The sequence below is a fragment of the Rhinichthys klamathensis genome, unplaced genomic scaffold (assembly GCF_029890125.1).
Source record: "Rhinichthys klamathensis goyatoka isolate OS25496 unplaced genomic scaffold, OSU_Roscu_1.1 h1tg000139l_1, whole genome shotgun sequence".
NCBI lineage: Eukaryota > Metazoa > Chordata > Actinopteri > Cypriniformes > Leuciscidae > Rhinichthys > Rhinichthys klamathensis.
The window spans coordinates 1,567,886-1,591,584 of NW_026606674.1; the positions used below are offsets into that span (position 1 = coordinate 1,567,886).

The following is a 23,699-nucleotide window of genomic DNA, read 5'->3' on the forward strand; positions in this document are numbered from 1 at the left end:
TGAGATTAAATACAGCGAGCTGTTCGTCTTCAAAGGCTGCCCGTGAACTGAATAACTGTTATTAGTGCTTTTAAGTAAGTTGCCATGTCTCATTATGTGAAAAAAAAATCAATAATTTTTCTCTCCTGGGATGGGATTGAATTTGAACTGGACTCTGTTGTCTGCAAAGGCTGTTGAATAGGCTCCTGTAAATAATCGTATTCGTTTTAACAGAATTCTACTGTAAAAACCTGCTGACTCCAAAAATGTTTAGGCCTACATTTAAGAATTAGCCTCTGTATTTGAATTGCATGAATTTCCATCCATTTGGATTACTTAGTTCTAGCATAAACAAATAAACAATAATCTTTTCCTTTCTTGTTTCATTTATGTATGATATGCATAAATAAACAGGTAAATATGCATCAGATGAAGTTTATTAGTTTATGTTAAAACTGCTTCATAAGAATTGATGGAAGTTTTATACTTTAAATAGTACATAAAGAGTAAACGTAGGTCTAAATATGTTTAAGCGTTATCTTTTAAATAAATAAATTATTTGATTTGCATAATCAGATTACTTTTTTCAAGTAACGAGTAAAGTAACGCATTACTTTTATATTTACAACAAAATACCTGAGTTAGTTTTCAAATAAGTACAGAAGTTACTTTGTTTTTCCATTTATTGACTCCTCTCTTGTCCCCATATTGAGAGAAATCGGGACAAAGAGGTGTTGTGCGCTATGTGAACATGATGGTTATTGTACTAAATATGAGAATGCATTTACTCATGTGCACAAAAACAGATTCTGTATTCCTAAAAATGAATACAAATAGTAATATAAAAAATTAATGCAAACTCAGAATATAACGCAAAACCTGCAATAATAAAAATATGTTGAATACACTTTATGTATTTAATCTCACTTTATTAACCACTGCTGACATTCTTCTGCAACCCAGAGTGGCATCACAATTAAAAGGTTTGTTTGAGCTGTGCAGCGTGAATTTATATTTCCTTCAGCCAGAAGCTTATTCATTTCATTTCTGGTGTAAAGGGGCCTTTACATTTGCCAAAAATATGACTTATAAACAGAGATGGACAGTAACAAAGTACATTTACTTGAGTACTGTACTTAAGTAGGCCTACACTTTTTGAGTATCTGTACTTGAGTATTATTTTTTTCTAGAAATTTTTACTTTAACTTCACTAAATTTGAAAGGCAAATATCGTACCTTTTACTCCACTACATTTCTGTCAAGGTCCTTGAGTAGAAAGTAGTAACGTCAGTCAGGGGATGGTTTTGGTTGCAGGGGTTGCATTTTGGTTGGAAATGAAAGTCAGATTGACGTCATAACCCGACGTCAGGTTGACGTCAACAGTCAACATCCTACGTCGGATAGACAACTTGTACTTGTAACGGAGTAATATTTGACCAGTAGTATCTGTACTTTCACTCAAGTAAGGGAGTTGTGTAGCTACTTTGTACACTTCATGCTTAAACAAACAAGCAAGCCCAGCCCAGGTGAGAAAAAGTAACTCAAAAGTAATGTATCTAATGCTTTACTTTTCATAAAAACCTTTTTAGGAAGTAACGCAATATTTGTAATGAATTACTAAAACGTGATTTTAGTCTAAAAATATATATTTTTAAATGTAGTAGAAAGTAGAAAAAATAAAGTAGAAAGTAAATGGGCTTATAATTTACAAGAAGTTGTAAAAGTAAAAAGCATCTTATATCAATGGGCATTCCCAGAAAAAACTTTGAGCATCTTAACAAATTAAGAATTTTTTTTTACGTTGTTCATGTTTATAGCATTATTTTAGAGCCACGTGCAATTTGCATCTTCTTTTAATTATTTTAAGTAGGCTACGATCTGTCAATTTCCCCCAGATGTGATGAAAGCCAGGAAAGCAGGGACAAAATTACGCTTGCAATGCATCTCAATAATTCACTTTCACATAATCTTTCACGATATGGAAATAATACTGACAGTTTCTTGATGCATGCTGCTCGACTTTCAGTTGACTCTCCGTTCAAACTTAAACTGCCCTTTTGCACACAGAAGTTCCTCTGTGCGCATTTCTCTTTCAAATCCCAGTAACCTAATAAAGCCAAAACCCCATTAGGAGAACACACGCCGCCATATGCCAGCGGATATGAGCCGCAGTCACCTGCCTGTGACACAGTTTTCTGAAACAGCGTTAGAGAGGAAAACGTTATCTATCATGTCTGAATTAATGAAAAGAGTCTACTGAGACAGCGACAAAGCCACTTAAAGTGAGAAATGTCATCGCTAATCTTCTGGCTCTGTTAGGTCTCCTAATGGAAATGAACACAAACTCATTGAATATGAGATTTGAGTTCTGCATCTTCTATCTCTATTTTTCCTGATAAAACGTCTGTTGATTGACAATTGACTGCAAAGTTTTCATTCAGGGAATCAAATCTGAGCCACATCAGATGGAAAGAAAAGATGACATTAACAATGCAGCAGATGACAGAGAACTTTGAAAAGAAACTCAGCCTATTGAACTGTTTATCCTTTTGAATTTGACTCATTGTGATTCCCGCCTGGTTCTGTCTGGTTTTCTCTGCCGCTCCCCATATTTTATTGTTGTGACCGACAACAAGGCCAAGGACCATCCTGCTGTTTTAGGACCTTTTCAACACACAGATAAAGACTTTCGACCAAAAAACAAACCATTTCTGTTTGGTCATTAAAAGAATTCTCAAAAAAAAAATATGTGCGATTGAAAGACTATACTTGACACAAACTGTCTCAATCCCAGAAACAGTGTTATGGAACTTCAGAAAAGAATTCATGTTTTGCTTTCTCCTGGATATGTTTTAAGCCTGTGTGTGTGTGTGTGTGTGTGATTGACAGTGTATGGTGTTGTGGTGCCGAGTGTGTGGTATTACTCAGCATGCGTGGGCAACCGTCCTTCAGTGTGTTATACATGAGCAGCCCGTGTGTTGGAAGTCCTCTCAGCAGGATACAATAGAGCATACCTTTATTTCGGTCTGGTAGATCACACCACGAGCTCCATTACTGTGAGTGCTCTGATTGAGTTTGTTTATCCTGTTGACATTTCAGTGCTGGGAAAATATGATTTTCATTGATGACCCTTGCTAATTCCTCATGTTTTCAAATATTTAGCTGGATAGAGAGGATATTGGCCTTAAAACTCATACATGAGTGTGTTTGTGTGTGTGTGACAGAGAGAAATGGAGTATGTTCTGACCAGGACTGCCTCCCACATTAGCTCCAGGGATTACACAAGCAGATCAGTGGGTGGCATGTAAAAACAACGAGGAGGCCGTTGTTCGACTCCAAAACTAGAATCTCACACATTATAGATACATGTGAACTCAAACCACATGTGAGCTTAGATTGGCACAGGCAACAGCTGTTGGTAAAGTTTCGTCTGTGGTAACCGTATGAATAAAGATTTCCTGCAAAATTTATTGGGGCAGGGTATTGTGCTGCAAACATAAGACAAATTACCATATATCAATGGTTGTGTATACATAGGCTATGTATGTTGCCAAAAAAGCACAATGAAGCAATACAATGAAGCAAATCCAATTAGGATAAAATGTTAAAATAATGTTTATCAGTTCTCATAAGATTAGCTTAAATCATGAAGTATCATAAACACTTGAATGACTACTTTGTGGCTTCATGAGAAATGGCTGAAATAATTGTGACAAATGAAAAGTTCATTGCATTTAGTTATGTTTTATATCTTGGGTCTTTGAGACCCCCAAATAAGTAATGCAATATATTTTTCATAAGGAACATTTAACAATAATCACGTTATTAAGTTTGAAATTTAAAATTTGTGGTGAAAACGAGGAATATTCATCAACCTGAATACTTGCGTTAGCAACGCCAAGGTCATTGGTTAAGATGTAGCCTATGCTTTGAATGTAAAGTAATAATGGCTTTGAATAAAAGCGCCTGAGCAGTGCAAAAGTACATGTTTGTCTGAAAAGTTACAGCCTTGAAATGGATTGAAAGCCTTGTGTCCTTTATTTGGAGAAAGTGGAGGTGCGATACTTATGTGGGAGGCACTAATTCAGCCACTGATATCGCTCCAGTTCTGCACTCGCTGCGCTCGAGTTCAGTCAGCACAGTCTTTCAACTCCAACTTTCAGCGCGAACCAGACGCACTTGACTGACCACAACGCGACCAAGCTAGGATTCGATGACTTAATGCGAACTGAAAAACAATGGATCATCGTGTTAAACTGAAATAAAAGATGCGTTCTGATCTATCAGGCTATAGGTAACGCGGCGATGCGCAGCGGCAGGTGATGTGGATGCTGACGCGTCGTGGCTCAACTGGTCTCCAAGTGGCGCTTAGCACCTCTGGAAGAACTTTTGCGCGATGGGCTTTCAGTAGGAGTCGGAACCATGGAGTTAAGGGACTATCTAAGAAGTCTTTATGACATATTCCCTATTAGTTCCATTTTAGGCATTTATTGTTTATTTAACACAACTGTGCAAATTAACAAATGTGTCGTTTTAAAGCGCAAACCGAGAATTGCTTATTGCTGCATGTTTTAAAACTTTTATAGGACATTTAGTGCCGATACTTGCCCTTATCTAGTTAATCCGGATCCCGTTGGCTCGCATGGGACTGAGGCACTCATCGCGGTGCCTGCTCCTGCGGAGAAAGATGGCGGATGCGGAGAGCTCGGAGGTAAGTCAAAGATTCCTTAAGTTGTGCATAATGCATCAATGCTCGTCCAAACATTCATGTGCACACTTGTAAATCGCATGTGATTAATTCTAGTCGCTTATGTGTGCTTAAGTGCATGATCGCGTAAAATGACGCGCTGTTTTGGAGGTCATACAAATCAGTGCCCGGTGATGTGTGACTATGCAGGGTAAAGAACAGCGAGATCCAGAGCAGAACACGTCCAGTTCCCTCGTCCTGAAAGAATAGCGATCACACAACACACCAAATGCTAATTATAGAGGTTTATAGGCTATCAAAATGTATGCTGCGCGTAGGTTGCATAAAGATTAAGCGGATATCTGATGCAAGAAGCCTTTTATAAACTCGAACACAATAAATAAGCCTAAATTTGTACCTATACGAAAAAGCAAGACATTAAAGTTAGTCGTGTGCGTGCTGAATAGCACTCAATTCCTCTTTTATATAGTCTATTGGGTCATCGAGAGACGCCTGAGCGCTGTCCTTGGTGCTGCAGTATTTGCCCCCCCCCCCCCTTTTGCATACCTGATTTAAACGTCGACGTTGATAATTAGTTAACTAAATATTAGAAGCGCTGAAAAGCAAGGTAAAAAAAATCACAAGGTGAAACACATTTATGTTCCTTAGTCCATCTTCTACACGTAGCCTATTTTTACAAAACTGTTTTGACATTATATTTATTTATCACATGAAAAAAATACCTTGGATCATCAAATCAAAGATAAAAATAAATAAATACACAGAGAATATCATAAGTCTTTACAATATTTAGTTTTATTCAATGTCATTTTTTTCTGCAAATGTGTTTTTTCAAGGTATTTTTTTTATTACTTTCAATAAATAAATGAATACATTGTTCTAATAGCTCAAACCGTAGGACATAGCAATACCAAGGTCATGTGTTTGATTCCTAAAGATTGCATAAACTGATTAAATGTATACTTTGAACACATTATGAGTTGTTTTAGATAAAAAAAAAACATAATTACACTCACTGAATCCAATAAGTGGTTATGTAGGACAAAGAGCCATTGCAGATTATTTTACTGTTGACTTTCCCAGCAGCGCCAGCAGCATCAGCAGCATATTTCCAGTGTTCCCTCGTCCCAGGCCATGCAACCTTCTCCGCTACCAAAGCCAGTGACCTCCGTTCATCATGTTCCACACCCCCCGCACACCCCACATGTCTCTGCACTGTCCGCCTGTCCGGGACGAGGCAAAATGGCCAAGCTACTCAACCCAGAGGAGATGACATCCCGGGATTACTACTTTGACTCCTATGCCCACTTTGGAATTCATGAGGTAATCGAAGGTCCAGTTCGGATGGCTTTACCATCTAGTATGGGAGTTAGTGGAGTATGCTAGTCTAAGATGAAAATGTTATCTTGTTCACTATCAAGGACAGGAAGATGTTTCTGCTAAATAACTTTTATTACGCGCAGCTGATGATAAGAACATACTTACATTTGTCACTGAAACGCTTTTACCTCATTGAAGAAGAAGTGAGAGAACACCTTTGATACCGGCACATTTAGAGCATGAGGGTCAAATTGGATCTGTCTGCAGATAAAAGAACACTTCTTGATAACACACAGAAAAAGAAGGACAAGAGTAAGAGGGAGAAAGAGCGAAAGAAAAGGAAAGAGAATTGGAGCGGGGGGAGGGGGTGCTTGGGAAGATGTGTATCAGTTAATCCCAGCAGGCTAAATGGAGACCTGTCTCTATAAAAAGAATCCTGGAGACACTGCGCTTTGTGTCCTATATATTGTCCTCCATAGCACAGTCCAAGAGAAAAGGTCCAGAAATGAGGGATAAAAGTCATGGACTCTAAGGACATCTCACATGCATAAGTCAAGTATGTGCAGCCATATACCAATCAATTATTTGGGAAAATGAACACAGCAAGGGTTGTCAAAGTAAAGACAATTATAATGTTATAAAATTCTATTTCTTTTTAACTTTCTATTTGGTAACACTTCATTTTGATGGTCCCTTTTAGACATTCTGTTGACTTTAAGTAACTTTGCAAGTGCATCAGCTTATTCTACTAACGCGAACCCCTTATTCTACTTACCCTACCCCTAACAGTTTACTAATACTCCAATGAGAGTTAGTTGACATGTAGGTGCAACGTTGCTTATAGTCAACAGAATGTCTAAAGGGGACCATCAAAATAATCTATATATATTTTCTACAGTTTATAACTTATCTTTTCTCTCAAAAGGAAATGCTAAAGGATGAGGTGAGGACACTAACTTATAGGAACTCCATGTACCACAATAAACACATCTTTAAGGATAAGATTGTTCTAGATGTGGGCAGCGGAACCGGAATCCTCTCCATGTTTGCTGCCAAGGCAGGAGCCAAGCATGTGTATGGGGTGAGGACTCAAATTACTCATTCCAAGTGTGTTTACTGTCATATACAATAGGTTTGAGTTAGAGGGCAACATGCAGGCTTTACTTTACTGCAGATCTGACTCTTTTTTACACTCACAAACTATATCTATGAATATCTGGAGAGAAAGAGTGGGAGTGTGTGCTGATAATATCAGTAGTGTTACTGTGTTTCTGGTCTGTATTAGATAACACTCCATTGATCCACCCACTAGGTCCAGTTCTAGTCGCTTATCTTTCATATGCCACAATAAACAAAAGAGGTTTCTGTTTCTGTCCGGAGCACGGATGCATATAAGAAAGGGTTCACAGTTTTATAGACATTTAAAGTTAAACTTGAAGTTATGCATAAAAAAGGGTTCCGTCTGGCTTGAGTCAGCTAGCATACCTCTAATACGGTTCTTGCTAAATATGCTAATATAATTAAGCTAATTTTCATTTTGTTTTGTAGATTGAATGCTCCAGTATATCAGAGTATTCCGAAAAAATCATCAAATCAAATCACCTGGACAATGGTAAGACATCCTGCTGCTCATTCCTGTTTGGACACAGCACAGTGTTTCGGTCTGATCTTCATTCTTGTGTGGAATAGAAGAGTCATACATTTTCCTCTAGGCAAGTGGAGTTCCACGACACAGGAAGTAGCATAGTCACTTCCTGTAGCTGACACTCTCCACTTGTGGTGTGATGGCAGAAGTTGTTGTTTAGTTGTCCACAGCAGCTCTCATTAACACTGGAGAGCAGCGGGCGGGCGAGAAGCCATGAGTCAGTGTGTGAGAGCAGTCACACACACACACACACATGGAAATTGGAGATTGGCAAACTGCCTTTTGCAAAATGGGAATAACGGAGATGATGAGAGAAAAAAAGAGGGAGGGAGAGATAACCATGAAGAATCCAATCAATCAAATGTAACTTTATATTGTCATTCTTGTGACATTCTTATAATTCTTGTGTGTAAATGCTGGGTTCTTAACCCATTTGATTCCTGCAATGTGACATTTATGAATGAAACAAAACAAAAAAGTCAGGTGAGACTTGATTTTATCCATCAGGAATTGTAATATTTTTTAATTTTATTGTTATAAATATATTTATTTAGAACAAAATCTCTCGCTCTCTCTCTCTCTATATACAAATAATATATTTAATTGTACATTACATAGTATAAAATAAGCTAAATTCAAGCCTCACTGTCTCTTCTCTATTTTTTGTGCATCTTGCAGTTATTACGATCATTAAAGGGAAGGTGGAGGAGACTGAACTGCCCGTGGATCAGGTGGACATCATCATTTCAGAGTGGATGGGCTACTGTCTTTTCTATGAGTCTATGCTCAATACTGTCATCTACGCCAGGGACAAATGGCTGGTCAGTGTGTGTTTGTCTGTGTGTGTTGGCTGTCTCAAGGCCAAGGTTATTTGACTAATTAGAATGTGAAACGTGTGTCCATGCTGAAAACGATCATTTATAAATGGGAATGAGTGGCTTGTCATTGGGCTGCTGATGAATGTCTACCACTGAATGACAATTTGGTCCAGAGGACAAGTGGCTTGTTAGAGATTTTTATAGAACCATTGTGTTGGTGCCAGTACATTGTTTCACCCTAGAGTTATTTTTATGGTGCACTGAACAGGAAGGAAAAGAAAGAAAGATGTGAAGTCACTGGAATAATTGGAATATAATCACGCATATGCCAGGAATGCATTTTTGTAAATTAAAATGTTATATGAGGGTAGTTGAGTTTAAATTTCAAACTGTTTCAGCAGTGTCTACTTTAGATAATAATTACATAAAAAAATAAATTATATAAATAATTATTAAAACTATTATATTATATTTAAAGCTATCTTTTGACCTGATATGATTTATATATTTATATTAAATTTATATTAAAGTATTTAAAATATTTTAGATAATAATGATATATTATATAATTTAGATAATTATATTATATTATATTATTGTGGTTAATATTATTATGGTGTTTTATGACCTATTATGTATACTTCTACTATTAATAATAAAACTTGAACTTACAAAAAAAATAAGTTGGACATCCGTCAACAACCCATACATTTTCATAGGTGATTTCTGAAGATTTTCTTTCCTGTCATTTTTCAGAAACCTGGCGGTTTCATGTTTCCAGACAGAGCGACATTGTATGTGGTTGCCATTGAGGATCGACAGTACAAAGACTTCAAAATCCACTGTGAGCGCGCACACACACACACACACACACACACACACACACACACACACACACACACACACACACACACACACACACAGCCATGAGGCAACTACATGTCCTGTATTAAATTACCTTTTATACTGTATCTCTTTGGTTTCCTCACATTTATTTAGCTTAAAATTCCTGTTGAGCTCCATTACTCCCCCGCAGCAAAACGTTTGCTTTTTCTCCTTCCCTTTGACTCCCTCCTTCATGTTTTGGATGAAAGTATGAGATTCTCCTCGGCCTAACACTCATGCGATGGGATGTAATCAAATGCTGCCAGACACAGAGGAGGCAGGAGTCTATTTTAGGTCCAAATGAAGACTCCCAGACACAGCCACACAGATTTTCTACTTTTCAGACACAAGCGAGTTTTAAAATGTCTTAAAATATATTTTCTCTGTGGTTGCAGGGTGGGAGAACGTCTATGGTTTTGACATGACGTGCATTCGGAACGTTGCTATGATGGAGCCCCTGGTGGACATAGTAGACCCTAAACAAGTCGTGACCAACACCTGCCTTGTTAAGGTACGAGTATGTGCTCGCCTCTCTCTGTATGTATATGTGAGCAAGATCAGATTTGAATCATACTGATGGACCCGTGCGATAGGCTACTATGGAAGACATGTAGTGGGGGTGTTACATAACAGAACAATTCACAGTAACGTGCCGCCTGATGACAGCGTGCAACGTGTGTTCATCTCAACACGCAAACACCAATCATTCATTTAAATTAGCAGGGCAGAAATAAGTCCTCACGAAATATAATGCTAATAATATCATTGTGTAGGTCATTTGAAGCCTTGTTTATAAATATAGAATTATCCCTTAATAAAAGTGTATTATCCCATACAGTAGGAAAGATTTCTTTACTGTGTAAGGTTGTTTCACCTAAACAGGAATGCGATTAAATTGATAATATAATACAAATAATAATTATCAAAATGAAATATTAATTCTAAATGTATTAACTCTCAAAGTATTTGCTATGCTTATCTATATTTCTATACCCATAACTAGTCTTAAGATGACTGTATAAAGATGAAACTTAAGTGAGAGAGAACTGGTTGCTGTTTTAGAGTTCGGGAGATTTAAATGAGATCTATGAGCATTAGGCTTCAGCAAAAAAGAAAAAAGAGTTTATGATCCTTTTGTCAGTGAAGACATATTGAATGTCAAAAGAAAAGAGACAATGTAAGGGACAGAGAGAGCTAGAAAGCAAGAAAGCAAGCAAGAAAGAAAAAAAGAAAGAAAGAAAGCAAGATAGCAAGAAAGCAAGCAAGAAAGAAAGCAAGAAAGAAAGCAAGAAAGAAAAGGCTGTGCTTTCAATGTGCCTCTGAATCACCTGCGGGATCAAACTCTTTGAAGAGGAGAATGATTTCGGCCTCTTTGTGAGGTTTATTAAATGAAAGGCTGAATTGAACAAATGAAAGGCTCAATGCTTCACTGATCTGTTGTTCACACAAAGAGTAAGAGGATCTTGGTTCACCGAGGCTGTTACTTGTGCCAACTTCTCTACTTATACAGGCAGCAGTAAAGCCACAGCCAAGCAATATAGCCTGAAACTGGATCTGTTGTGATGATGTATGGGTTAAGACTATATGACATAAACCACATCACACTTCAAGCTTAGATCACAGATGGCAGATCATCAAAGGACTTTGTTAGTGCAAGTATGTGGGCCAATCATAATCTCTATTTAAACATAATCTCTAAGTGTGAGACGGGACATATGGCTTTCAGGAGGTGGACATCTACACGGTGAAGCCGGAGGACCTGGCGTTCACCTCGGCCTTCTGTCTGCAGATTCAGAGGAACGACTATGTTCACGCTCTCATCACGTACTTCAACATTGAGTTCACCAAGTGTCACAAGAAGACGGGCTTTTCTACAGGTTCAGCCTTCTCTTATTCTGTGCCCAATTATCTCTTACAAATAAATCCAGTACTAACCGAGCCATTGTACATTCCCTTCCAGCCCCTGACGCTCCCAGCACTCACTGGAAGCAAACAGTGTTTTATCTGGAGGATTACTTAACGGTGCGGAGAGGAGAAGAAATCCTGGGAAGCATCACCGTCAAGCCCAACGAGAATAACCAGGTGAGGCTGGAAGTGTGTGTGGGGGTGGGAAATGGAGATGGAGAGAAATCGAACGTTTAGAACAGTGGGTCTCAACATTTTTGACTGCAAGATAATATTTGAATGCCCACCTAAGATATTCCTGGTAGGCCTACCTCTGCTGTTATAACAAAGCTTCTCATTTCCAAACTTATTTACAGAAACTAGGAGTAGCAATAAGTGTAAATCTGTTAATCACGATTAATCGCATCTAACATAAACGTTTGTGGTTACGTAATATATGTGTGTGTATATACAGTAGGCCTATATTATTATATTTATATATATATATATATGTCTGAGTCAAACATGTGTGTATATACACAGTATATACACACAGACATATATAAATATATTTACACACACATATATGTAAACAAACTTTTATGTTAGATGCGATTAATCGCGATTAACAGATTTGACAGCACTAGTAGCAATATATTACAACAAATAAAATAATTGAATTCCAGAATTCCTTAATTTTCAATAACTGAATGTTCTCCAGGGTTTACACTTTTTATTGTCAGTGAGTTTTAAAAATGATATTTTACTCACAAATAGCAATTTCTACCCAATAAAATATTTAATACAAATTTTCCACAACTTTTTATTAACTTCCATGGCTTTCTCAGGTCTAGAAATCATACTTTAAATTCCCTTGTATAACAAATCAAAATAAATTTGAGCTGTTTTAGCTTATTTTTTAACTTTCTTTGTCTTATTTGAAATCATTTTAAACCATCTTGGAAGTGTGCCCTCTAGTGGTTCTTGCCCTCCTTGTTGAAAACCACTGGTTTATAAACAAGTAGGAGGCAGATTTCAAAGAAATAAAATGACAAAAAAAGAACTTGATTTCTTTCAGCGTGACTTGGACTTCACCTTCGAGCTGGATTTTAAAGGGCAGCTCTGTGACGCAGCCATCTCTCATGACTACAAGATGCGGTAAAACTCGTGCGGCATCTTGAGTCGGGACACCGTTTCCCAGGGAGATTCGGTGGAGAGATGGACTGTGTCTCTCCTCTGCCTCTGTCTGGATAAGAGAGGCTGGCGAACCACAGGACCCTTCTGTGATGTCATCAGTGCGAGGCCAGCACTCAAGCAATAGTCACCGCGCGTCACGTTCTTAAATGCACGTAAAGAATAGACTGTGAAAACATCACTCTGAATGTAACTGTAAACGAGTCTGAGAATGTCAAAGTTTGTGTTTATTCAACCACATAAGATAGAAAAGTGTTAATGAACAGTATATGCCAATGTGAAATCGTACAATGCCTCATAGAACAAAGGCTTCAGTTTGGATGCATAAATGAAGAGTTTAGCTGATGTTTAAGTGCATTTTATTGTGTTATATTTATTGGGTTAGTGTTGAGTTGTTTAATATAGTGACCACTGGCATGTTTTCTGCCTTTGCTTTTATTTCAATTAATTCAGGCTTCACTAAGATTTTTCTAAAGAACCTCTAAGAGCAGCTAAACTATATTAAATCATCCTTATCAAATACAAGATTTGTTATTTTAGAGTAACTTTAATGTGAGAGTTTTAACCTAAGAATATTTTGGATTTGAGTTCTTGTTTAAATGTCAGATCCCTCTCACATACAACCTGTTTGAAGCACCTGTTTGATCCTTTGTGTAAAACAAGATGGTCACAGAACAGTTCAGATGAAGGAGGCACGACATGTTCGACACCGACTCCAGCCAATGTTCTTCCCTCAATAACATTGAAGATTTTAGTGCTTATTGATGTTGTCATCAACTGAACTGCAAACAGTTACCGAAAACACTTCTTGTTCTAGTAGAGAGGTTTTACTGGCCATTGTGAAATCTAGGTTTCATGATGCTAGTACTTTAGGTGGACTGAATGAGGCTATTGTAATGCTAAATAAATGGAAAGTAACAAACAATCACATTTTTTCCTAAATGACTTTGTTCTTTCCTGGTTGAATGTGTTTAGTTGGATGTAGTGCCAACTACACTTGTTTTACTACACTCCATTAAAAAAAGAATGGGGTTGTATTGTTAACAAAATAGAATATGTACAAAGATATTTGAAATGAGGTGTGACAAAGTGTCCTGTGACTACAATATAGACCTACTTCATCTACAGTTGGACACATATCAGATGAGCTCAGAACTGGACATAAACCTTTTTACACATTACATTACACTATTAGTGCTTGATTCAGGTATAAGTGAATTTGCAGCCAACATTCAACTATTTACATTGAGTATAAGGTCTGATGATGATGATACATAAAGCGCAGTGATTTCACCCATAAGTGTGTATGTGTGTGTGGTCACTTGCAGCAGGATTTCTTCTTCAGTGGTTGATCCACCAGTCTGACCGTGTTCACCCATACTCTGTCTTCCTGTTCCCTCAGGACTCTGCAAAAATATCATATTATGATATATATTATATTCTTTAACATAAGTCTTAGCTGTCGAATAAATAAAAATTGGGAGCACAACCAAAAACATTTTGAGAAAATAATAATTTATATTTTATTGGATTCTGTAAATGCAACTTTGATTATTATAAGTATTTGAATGAACACTTAAGTAAATGTAACCTACATTCATTTAAATGTAACCAATTTTAATTTGTTCGACAGCTGAAAGTATCTGGTTATAGTGGGGTTACTGTGTAGTATGTAGTCACATCGAGATGTGCCTTAATTAGCTCAAATTATGCATAGGGAATTTTAATAATTAATCATGAATATGATTAATATATTGCATATTACAGTTAAATTATCGAAATTGAAAATAGATCGATTGTATATATGAATGGTAAATCATAACGAATTATAATTCCTCATTCATATATCAATCGTCTCATTACAGATCGATTATATGAGACAACTTTAAGGGAATTAATTTAGTTTATCAAACAATCGGTTTGTCCAGCAAACAGCCGTAAGATTAACTTACCAACTTCTCAACAAGGTTGTCCCTTTTTATAAACTCCAAGAAATCTCAATGTTCCGGCCGTGAACATTAATTTTCTCGTGTTTATAAAATTTACGTTACTGATATAGTAACAACTTGTCAAGCTTTTGTAGCTATAGGATCGCATTTCATTGACTTGTAAAGTATGAGCATTCAAAACAATCAAGAATATAATGGTTTTAATAAAATGAAACTACGGATACAGAATTCTACATTTAAACACGGGATACATGTATGTACAGTAAACAGTAAAACAAATGAGACAGACGAATAACAAACAGGAGTGAGAGAGAGAGATTGCGAGAGCGCAAGATTGGGAGTTAGAGAGAGAGAGAGAGAGAGAGAGAGAGAGAGAGTGAGAAGATGAGAGATCTTCTGGTTTGGCAAAATTCATCATAGACACAGAACCTTTTTAGACACCAAGAATCAACAGATCTTAAACCTCGAAAGAATGGTAAACGGTTACTTGCACAGGTAAAGCTCTTTGTGGTTGATGTGAATAAGGGTGCGTGTCTCTGTCCTCGCGTCATGCGTTCACGTGGTTATTTCAGAGCGGGCAAAGCGCGTTAGTTTGAATGAAGGCTTAAAGGTCTTTGGTTCTCCTGGTGTTGCTGAGGAAAACCGCGTCTTGCGTGCGTGTCCTTAGGAGCGGGTGCGTGCTTTCTCAGCTCTTCTGGGCGAGCGTGGTCGCTGCAGATTCGAAGAGTCTCCTTCAGGTTGAAGTTGCCGATTACGTTCATTTCACTGAAACTAAACGTAAGAAAAGTCCGAAGACGAAAATAAAGAAAGATTAAAGAAAACGGAGAAAGCTCCCCGAAGGAGCCATGGATCCTCTCACAGGAAAAGCTCTCATGTGGCGTAGAAACTGCATCGAACAGATTGTGGCGTTCGAGTTTTGAAGGAGCTAGAGGCACGCCTTTCTTGCGTGTCCTATCCAATCGTTTGGGGAGGAGGCGTGTTGTCAAACTTCTGTGTTTGCGAAAACACACGCCCTCCGGGTCATGTGCATGGAAGATAACATTTAGTAAAAATACACTTCTAAACTGGTATTGATAAAAGTATGCCTCATGTTGCACTTTGGTTCAGTGATTCGATCTTATTCGATTCCTCTGATTCCAATCATACCAAGCGCGACATTCCTAGGGCTAGTAAAATGCAGATACATGATTTTCGTGATTAAACGAATGTCAAACTGATTACATACCATAAAAGCTTATAGTTACATCAATTTGGTCACATGGGGATTGTAAAACACAACAAGAGAAACACTTCATACGTTTAAAGAGGTAGGCATTTAAAAGTTCATGAATGAGTGTTTCTGCGTGTGTGTGTGTAGCAGAGTTCAGTTAGAGTTTGCCGGGGTGGTGGACTCTCGCTCACTCCCCCTCTGGGGAGTTTCGTGTGTGTGCGTACTCCTCTGAGTTGATGAGTTTAATCATTTGAGTGGTGGTGATCACGTTATTACACTTATGCTCTGTGTGTGAGGTGATTAAAACAGAGGAGACCCTAAGGGGTCTTCGGCCGGACTCACGAGATGTCATCTCGAGTCACATGTCCCGAGCTGGCTCGATTAGTAAGCAAAGCACTTCGTTGTTCATTCGTCAGAGAAGACGCTGCATGTGCGAATGAGTCAATGATTTAATCAATTCAAAACACTGTCCCCTTTGTTTCACGAATGGAAGAGACTTTAGTAAATTAGAATCTAGTTAATTTACTCCACATACCAGAGCTGGCTCGATTACCTATCTGATTATCACTACAAGTATTTAGTAGTATTGGGCAGGTCATGTGATCTCAACATGGCCGCCAACATGCACATTTAGTGGGCCTTTCAAAGTAAATAAACTACATTAGGTTCATAAGGTCTGCAACAACAACAAAAACGACTGATGTAAAGATGAGAGAATCGCATTTTGAAGATAAAACAACCCCACAAGCTTTCCGTTCGACATCTGATGATGTTTGCAGACAGCTAGCTGACTCACAGTTTTATACGTATCTTTTTTGTGGGTTGTAGCCCTGGGTGAGGTGTTACAAAGATCACAGCTAAACGTAGTACGTTTGGTAACGTTGCATTGAGGTGTTTTCAGTTCTTACCTGGCCAGATGTATCATGGCCTCCAACACATTAGCTCCAGTATAAGCACTGCACTCGTAGAACATCAGGTTTGTTTCCTACCAAATATGACGCAAATCGGTGCATAATGAGTTGGATAAAGTGATGTAGACTTGTGACAGCAAAGCATATGATGTAAATATGGTAAGATATACTGTGTGTGTGAGAGAGCACACCTCTGCAAGCATATCAGCCTCCTTTGTCTGCACTTCTCGCACATTCTCCTGGTCCGATTTGTTTCCCAGGAGCATGACCGGGATAGGGTCGCCTACGGCCTCCTGTATGCTGGTCAGCCAGGGGCGGACTGATCTGAAACTGTCCTCCATTGTTATGTCGTAGATGACCACCACGCCATCTGCCTTGCGGAAAAACTGCTTGGTAATGCTGCGATACCTGCAGAGCACAGTGACATTGCATTTCTTCACGCTGGATGTTTATCATCAGTGACAAGTGAGTTCATGTTTTGGTTGCGACAAGCTTTTTAGAGATGCTTTAAAGGATAACAGCACAGTCTGGGGAACAAAAATGAAGCATACACACTGAAGCTGAATGTAAATGTCCTAAATAAGAAGATATAAATGCAAAACTCTATCCTGTATGTTCGTATCAGGGCCTCACCTTTCTTGGCCTGCAGTGTCCCATAGCTGAAGGGCAAAGTGACAGTCCCCCAAATTCAGAGTCCGCACACTATAGTCAATGCCTGTACAACACAACACAATTGAAGTTATATATAAAAGTGCACTACACACATAAAGCTAAATAAAAATATACACAACAAAATAAAGGCATATAAAATACTGCTGAAATCATGTTCCTTTATTAAAAATCAAAACATACAACAAACCATTACTGCAGTGAGGGATAATGGCCACTAGAGGTTACTGTTGAGTAATATTTCTGTGTGGAATATACAGGTGTTTTAAACACTTTAGCCACATGCTTATGATTGTCATTGAATTATAGAGAAAAATATCGAACCAAGTTGTATTTATTCCAAAGAAAGACAACAAAGTAACATTCACTAAAAATTGACTTGGGACCAGCTGGTTGAAAGTAACTAAAATGGCTGGGAAAAGTCCAGTGTTAATTGCCATTTTGGTTTACTTGTAACTAATACAATTACATTTTTTAATCAGAATTATTTAAACGTCCATGTTGTTTATGGGCCACTAGAGTCCAGGGGTGAAAGCCTAGAAACTTTGATATAAAGTGAACTGATGGTGTTTGACATAATCTGCTGCGCAATGTGTGGCAGGCTTTAAATGCAGGGAGTGTGACTTCCCAAGCCCTTTCATGTGATGTTTCCTGCTTTAAGAAATCCATCTGATATAGCATAGTAGGTTCATTAACACTCACACATATTCAAACCCAATGCACTGAAACGCCTTTAAGGAGTAATACTATATGCAGAATAATAATGCACAGACCATTTAAATCATAACAAAAGAGATTGCTGTAATTCATCCTTCTGATCAAATAAGGTAAACTCCAGTAAAAGGGCAACCAATTTGCATTTACTGAAAATCCCTCACTGCAAAGTCATCTGTTAAACCCACTTGAACTGACCCGTCCACTCACCAACTTGTGCAAAGTTAAATTGTAAATTGCACATGGAGGGAGAGAGCAACTTACCCACAGTGGCTGAGGTGGCAGAATGAAACTGTCCATCACAGAAGCGTCTCAGCAGTGCGGTTTTACCAACACTGGAGTTTCCCACCAGAATGACCTTAAAGAGGCGTTGAGGGGATGCGGCAGCACCTTCTGCTGGACCCTGTAGCCAAAAACACACACAGTGACATCTTTAAAGTAAAGCTAACAGCTGGATGTGTTGAGTGCACATAGTAAAAAACACGATTACACTTTAAATGGGCCATAGTCTCGAAATCCACATATTATGTTATTTAAAGTCTCTTACATTTTGACTCCGTCTCTGATTTTTGAATTAAGAATTATTTGGTTTTATGACTTTAAAATGTAAATGCATGTGAAATGAGGTACAAATGATATGTCCCGTCACTGACCTGCTGGTGGGTCTCCTTTCCGACAGGCTGACCCCGTGCAGACGAGGGCATGTTTCCTCTGATCCACTTCGACTTAGACGGCTTCTTCACCCTAACTGGTGGTGGAGAGTCAGCAGAGGCCAGAGACGCATTGGACGGGTAGAGAGAGCTCGTCTCTAGATCCCCCTGAACTTCTTCCTCTCCGGCTCGCTCTTCTTCTTCCTCACTGAGCTGATGCAGAAGAAGGTGAGGGTCTCCTTGTAACAGGTGGGGGAGGTGGTCCTCCTCGATGGATATGACTCTGCGTAGAGGCCAACCATCCGGTGGCGCATCCTCCACATCCCCTCTGTCATTTACACCTTCCGAGTCCCCAGACACCTTCTGAGATTGCACATCCACCTCCGGCTTCCCATCATCCCCTGCGGTGAAGGGTGAACATTGACTGTTTGCTAAAGAGGTGGTCTTCCTGTTAGAGCGCTGAGTCACTTCCTCTTCGTCAACTTCTCTGAAATGACAGTGAGAGGTGAGAGTAAATGTGTCCGTGTTATTAAATCATGTACGTAGGTATCCACGTGCGAATATGTGAAGATGTCTCACTTTTTGACAGATGGTTTCCTCTCAGTGTATTTTATTGAAGCTGCGCTCAGTCTGTGCTTGCGTGAGGATTTCTTCATTGAATTGCTGCGTTTCTGTTGTAAATTACAAGGAGATATTCTGTTTATGATTGCTCTTATTAGTCAAAAGTTGGAACACATCCACTCATTTTTTATTATTAACATTTTCCACGTTTTAGAAAAACAGTAAAGTCGTCAAAACTATGAAAAGACACAAGATAAAGGAAATATGGGAATTATTATGTGACCACAAAATGCTAAATTAATTTCTAATGTCTAAGCTTTAGAACAAAATGTTTTAAGATCATAAGAAGCATGAATAAAAACATTTACAAAACCGCACCACCAAATTACAATAAAATGTAAAAATAAAAATATTTAAAATCGTAAACTTACCAGAAAGCTAATGTCTCGCTCATCTCGCAGATGTTTATTCATTTCTCTAAAAGAACAACATTTCATTTGAGATGTTTGTTGTTTGTCTACAGCATATGTAAGGATGTATTGAGCTCACCTGAGTAGATCTAACTGTTTCATCAAGCTGTGTTTTTCTCTCTGCAAGCCTTCTGTGATTCTGTACATCTCCCTGTGAGGGTAAAGCGCATGTGTGTGTATGAGAGACACAAAGACACTGGTGGGATTTCCGTGTGTACATAATAAATGGCCAGACTGACATCTCTCTCTCCTGCTGTAGTCGAGACGCCTGCTCCTGCAGAATGCCCAGCTGCTCCTGAGCCAACTCCAGCTCCTGGCAGGTGTGCTCAAGTTCACGAGACAACTCCTCATTGGTCATTTTCAGTTTAACATTCTCCAGTCGACTCTCCTGTTGTTCGCTATGAAGGTCACGGCATTGTCGCTCTAACTGAAAAAAAATGATATAAAACAGCTGTGAGTTGAAAAAGGTGTGAGTGCCACAGAAGTATAAGATTTTGTATGATTCTGCCTGTTCATTTGTGGCTCTCACCCTCCTTTGTTTTTGGAAAAGCTGCTCCAAATCCTGTTCTTTACTACGGAGCCGCTGCTGGAGGTCCTGACTGCGCAACTGCAGATTTTCAGAGTCCTGAAACAGAGAATTAACATAGAATTTCAGTATTATTATTACGATACAAAATAACTGAAATGTATGAAGCTGAATTGTCTTGAGTGTCACATGATCCTTTAGAAATCATTTTAATATGCTAATTTGCTGCTCAAGAATAATTTCTAATTATTATAAATATTGAAAACAGTTGTGCTGCTTAATATTTTTGTGGAAACTGTGATACATTTTTTTCATAATTTTAGAAAGTTCAAATGTCTTTACTGACACGTTTGATTCATTTAATGCATCCTTGCTTAATTAAAGTATTAATTTCTCTCTCTTTTTTTATATTCTCAACTGTATAGTGTAAAGGCACATGCAACAGTTCATAAGAATGTTTTTACCTTCAGAATTGCTTGATCTTTTTCATTAATGATCTGTTGCTCCATTTCCTCATATAATCTGCGAATTTCGTTGTCATGTGTGGCTGCTTTCCTGTGCAATGACAATGGCGTTCAATGTTAAAACATGCATTTAGCCTAATACAATCCAAAGATCAAACACAAACAAGTCTTTCATATTATAGAATTTTTTCCAAATTCTCACAGTATTACATTCCAACCACTGGCTCAGACCTGCAAATCCAGGTAATAATTAAAGGATCATAAGATTTCATGTGTATCTTTAAACAATGCATGTTGCAAACCACATCATTCTGACCTAGATTTGATCAAAATACATTTTATTCCCACCAGAAGTACTGCAAAAACCTGGGTAAACTTGGTGGTCACTGGAGGGATAAAACAGCATTCTATAGGGAATTACATTAAGCCTCTAAACGGGGATTATTCACAAGTAACATGGGGGGAAAATAAGAAAACAAGGGAGATTTTTGGCTCTTAAACATGCGACTTTAGATGGCACTGCTCTAAATTCATTCTCATTTCATGTTGCATAAAGAATCATCACGTCACCTTCTGAGGGTGCTCTCCATCTCCTTCCTCTCTTGTTGCGCCTCTTTGATTTGATATGTGACACGGGCCAGGAACTCTTCGAAGTTGGACAGGAGGTTAGGCTCATCCTTCCTGAGCTGAGTCCACAGGCTGCGAACCTCACTCGGGCTGAATTGAAGAGAGAACTGTTACTGCTTGTAACAATATAAAGCTAATGTCTTATTGCAATGCCATGTGCAGTGGTAAAACATCAGTACTAACTCCTCAAACATATTGCTAGCACCCAAGCTCTCCATCAACACGCTGAAATGTCTCTCTTCATCATCCTCTTTCCCTGACAGCTCTTCATCCCCTGAGCTCTGAGAGGGTGTATTCATTAGTTCCTCAGTCTTGGAGACTCTTCGTCCGTAAAGAAAGTTACCTGGGGACCAGTTACAGATACACCTTGTAAAAGTGTGTAATTTGCTGTGCTATATATATGTACCAAATAACAAATGATTTTTGAATAGATCCTCTTGACTGGAAGGAGATGATCATAAACTCACTGAATCCGGAGGAAAACTCTCCCATGGTCAGGTATCCATTTTTTTCCAGGTCTAGCGAGTCAAAAACATTCTCGAGTTCCTCAGCAGTGAGTGGCAATTCTTTGAGTAGCCTCTAAGATAGAGAGAATGATGGTTTATGATTAAATACTCAAGAAACAGATGGAAAAATGACATCATCAACACTATTTTCAGCCATCTAGATATTCTGATAGCCTAACCCTTTGTGCTAGAACATTGTAAATAACAAATCCTTTTACACAGGAGGGGAAATAATGCAACTGTTATGGTTATGTTCTGTTTGTAGACTCTTATGTTGTTTCCTTTGGTTTCTGTGTTTCCTTCCTGTGTTTAGCTCCTGTTTGCTTGTCCTTTGTTACTATGGTTACTCATTGGTTAATTGATAATGTTCACCTGTGTCTTGTTTGGTTCCTAATTTAGCCTGTGTATTTAAACTGTCAGATTGTTTCAGTTCATTTGTCCTGTGTTGTCTTTGAGTAGAAGCAGAAACTGTTACGTTACGTTTAACTATTCTTAAGATTCCAGTGTTTTGGATTATCTTTGTTTTCATTTTTGTAAATAAAAGACTGCTACAATTTAGGTCCTCTTCTCCTCTTTCCTTGCCTGAACTGTAACAGAAACATGCACCCTCAATATTTTAATAAGAAAAAAATAATTGATGGCCAGAGAAAGCTAAAAAATACAAAAACTTAATTTGAATACAGAGCTGTAGAGTTACACCAAAGCCATGGCAGATGTAAAAAAATATATATTTAAATAATAATAATGAAAGAATGAAAATGTAAAGTGGTGAAGGACCTGTCAAGTTAAGGACCCCTACTTTACCCTCATATCAGTGCGTGTGATGAAGCCCTTTCCCTCGCTGTCACAGATCTGAAAGAAGTCCTCTATTTTGTCCAACATAGCAATGTGTCCCCATCCTGCGTTCTTCTTCACACTTTTCCTCGGCCGCGGTTTCGGCTGCTTCTCATCCTGGTCTGAGCCACTCCTGGTGACCCGTGTGTCTCTAACGTGTCCGATCTCTGACATGATTCCAGCACTGTTTACCTTGGCCGTCTTTGAACAGGTCAGGATACAATGTAGGCGAGAGACGTGAGAGCACAACTGGGACGGAATCCAAAGCTAGATCCAATACAGGGAATTATGCTGATTAATTCAGGAATCATCATTTATTGTCTTGTACTGAATGCCTGCATGGGTCCCAGGCAGCAGAAAGAAACAGAGAAAGAGCAACACATCAGCAATCCTTATCGTCTTTAGGAATGTTAAGACTTTGAGAAGTGAAATGCAGATTAGTCTTAGTCATCATCACTGGCACTGCTGACGTTATTGGTAAGCAGACCTGTCCCACCACCACAATGTCAAGGGGGAACAGGTTTCTGTGGTAAATTTTCATGTTTGATCTCAAGTCGAACTTGCTAAGGGTTGAAAGAGGGGGTATCAAGTAGTTTATATTTTAATTTAAGCAAGAACCAATTAAAATGAACTTTTACATGGTTGACAGACAGATAAAGTTGACACATCCTGTGTTTAACAATAAATAAGAGTTGAATGTTAGCGCTCTGTGTAATTTGTGACATTAAACTAAACACTCGATGAAATACTTATTTCATGAAGCCTCAAACTAAAATCCCATAGCCTGTACAAGGCAAGTTGAGTTGAGTTCTTATAGCCTAGAGGAATTCTTAAATACAGAAACACCTCTTACCTGAACGTTACTCTTCCAGGTCTGTACAAAAAAGTTGGTATTAACTTGTTTAATTAAATCCAGTAAATGAGTGAAGTGTGGAGAGCGCCTTTACTCGTGTTTGCTCGGACCAGACCCTTTTACAGTCTATGGACCAGATCCGCGGTCACTGATGAGGAGGAATAAATGTTCATCTTGCGGTCAGATTTAGAACAGGAAGTTTCTTTGGTGACAGAAACGCGGCGCATCCTCGATGATAGCAACAACACCACAAAACAGTATTTCCGTTTACGGTTGAAACATTTTTATCCTGGAAATATGTGACTATTACGTGGAACAACAT

The 23,699-nt window shown here is 38.4% G+C and overlaps 2 protein-coding genes across 3 annotated transcripts; one reads left to right on the plus strand and one right to left on the minus strand.

The window, feature by feature from the left end:
- Positions 1 to 4,165: 4,165 nt before the first annotated feature.
- Positions 4,166 to 12,821, plus strand: prmt8b (protein arginine methyltransferase 8b). 2 transcript variants are annotated; one of them, XM_056257543.1, is made up of 10 exons: positions 4,166 to 4,690; positions 5,771 to 6,010; positions 6,933 to 7,088; positions 7,556 to 7,619; positions 8,331 to 8,473; positions 9,227 to 9,314; positions 9,751 to 9,866; positions 11,082 to 11,232; positions 11,316 to 11,437; positions 12,318 to 12,821. In XM_056257543.1, the coding sequence occupies exons 1-10, from the start codon at positions 4,622 to 4,624 to the stop codon at positions 12,399 to 12,401; spliced, it is 1,233 nt and encodes a 410-aa protein (XP_056113518.1). In that variant the 5' UTR covers positions 4,166 to 4,621; the 3' UTR covers positions 12,402 to 12,821. The 2 variants fall into 2 exon arrangements, with proteins under 2 accessions (XP_056113518.1, XP_056113519.1); XM_056257544.1 differs by having other exon boundaries at positions 5,774 to 6,010.
- An 880-nt stretch (positions 12,822 to 13,701) lies between these two features.
- Positions 13,702 to 22,996, minus strand: LOC130089932 (EF-hand calcium-binding domain-containing protein 4B-like). Its single transcript, XM_056257546.1, has 16 exons — positions 22,495 to 22,996; positions 21,652 to 21,763; positions 21,368 to 21,527; positions 21,128 to 21,274; positions 20,558 to 20,648; positions 20,097 to 20,192; positions 19,807 to 19,994; positions 19,647 to 19,718; positions 19,529 to 19,574; positions 19,116 to 19,207; positions 18,540 to 19,023; positions 18,151 to 18,289; positions 17,137 to 17,218; positions 16,695 to 16,911; positions 16,501 to 16,577; positions 13,702 to 13,839 (listed from the first exon to the last, which is right to left on the minus strand). The coding sequence occupies exons 1-16, from the start codon at positions 22,696 to 22,698 to the stop codon at positions 13,752 to 13,754; spliced, it is 2,295 nt and encodes a 764-aa protein (XP_056113521.1). The 5' UTR covers positions 22,699 to 22,996; the 3' UTR covers positions 13,702 to 13,751.
- Positions 22,997 to 23,699: the final 703 nt, after the last annotated feature.

Bases quoted from the DNA above. Each gene is read 5' to 3' on its own strand.
- prmt8b (XM_056257543.1), top strand. From the start codon at position 4,622: ATGGGACTGAGGCACTCATCGCGGTGCCTGCTCCTGCGGAGAAAGATG. The intron at 7,089-7,555 runs GTGAGGACTCAA...TTTGTTTTGTAG, and splicing joins GAGCCAAGCATGTGTATGGG to ATTGAATGCTCCAGTATATC. The intron at 11,233-11,315 runs GTTCAGCCTTCT...ATTCCCTTCCAG, and splicing joins GAAGACGGGCTTTTCTACAG to CCCCTGACGCTCCCAGCACT.
- LOC130089932 (XM_056257546.1), bottom strand. From the start codon at position 22,698: ATGTCAGAGATCGGACACGTTAGAGACACACGGGTCACCAGGAGTGGC. The intron at 21,764-22,494 runs GTAAAGTAGGGG...TCTCTATCTTAG, and splicing joins TCACACGCACTGATATGAGG to AGGCTACTCAAAGAATTGCC. The intron at 19,208-19,528 runs GTAAGTTTACGA...AATTTACAACAG, and splicing joins AGCGAGACATTAGCTTTCTG to AAACGCAGCAATTCAATGAA.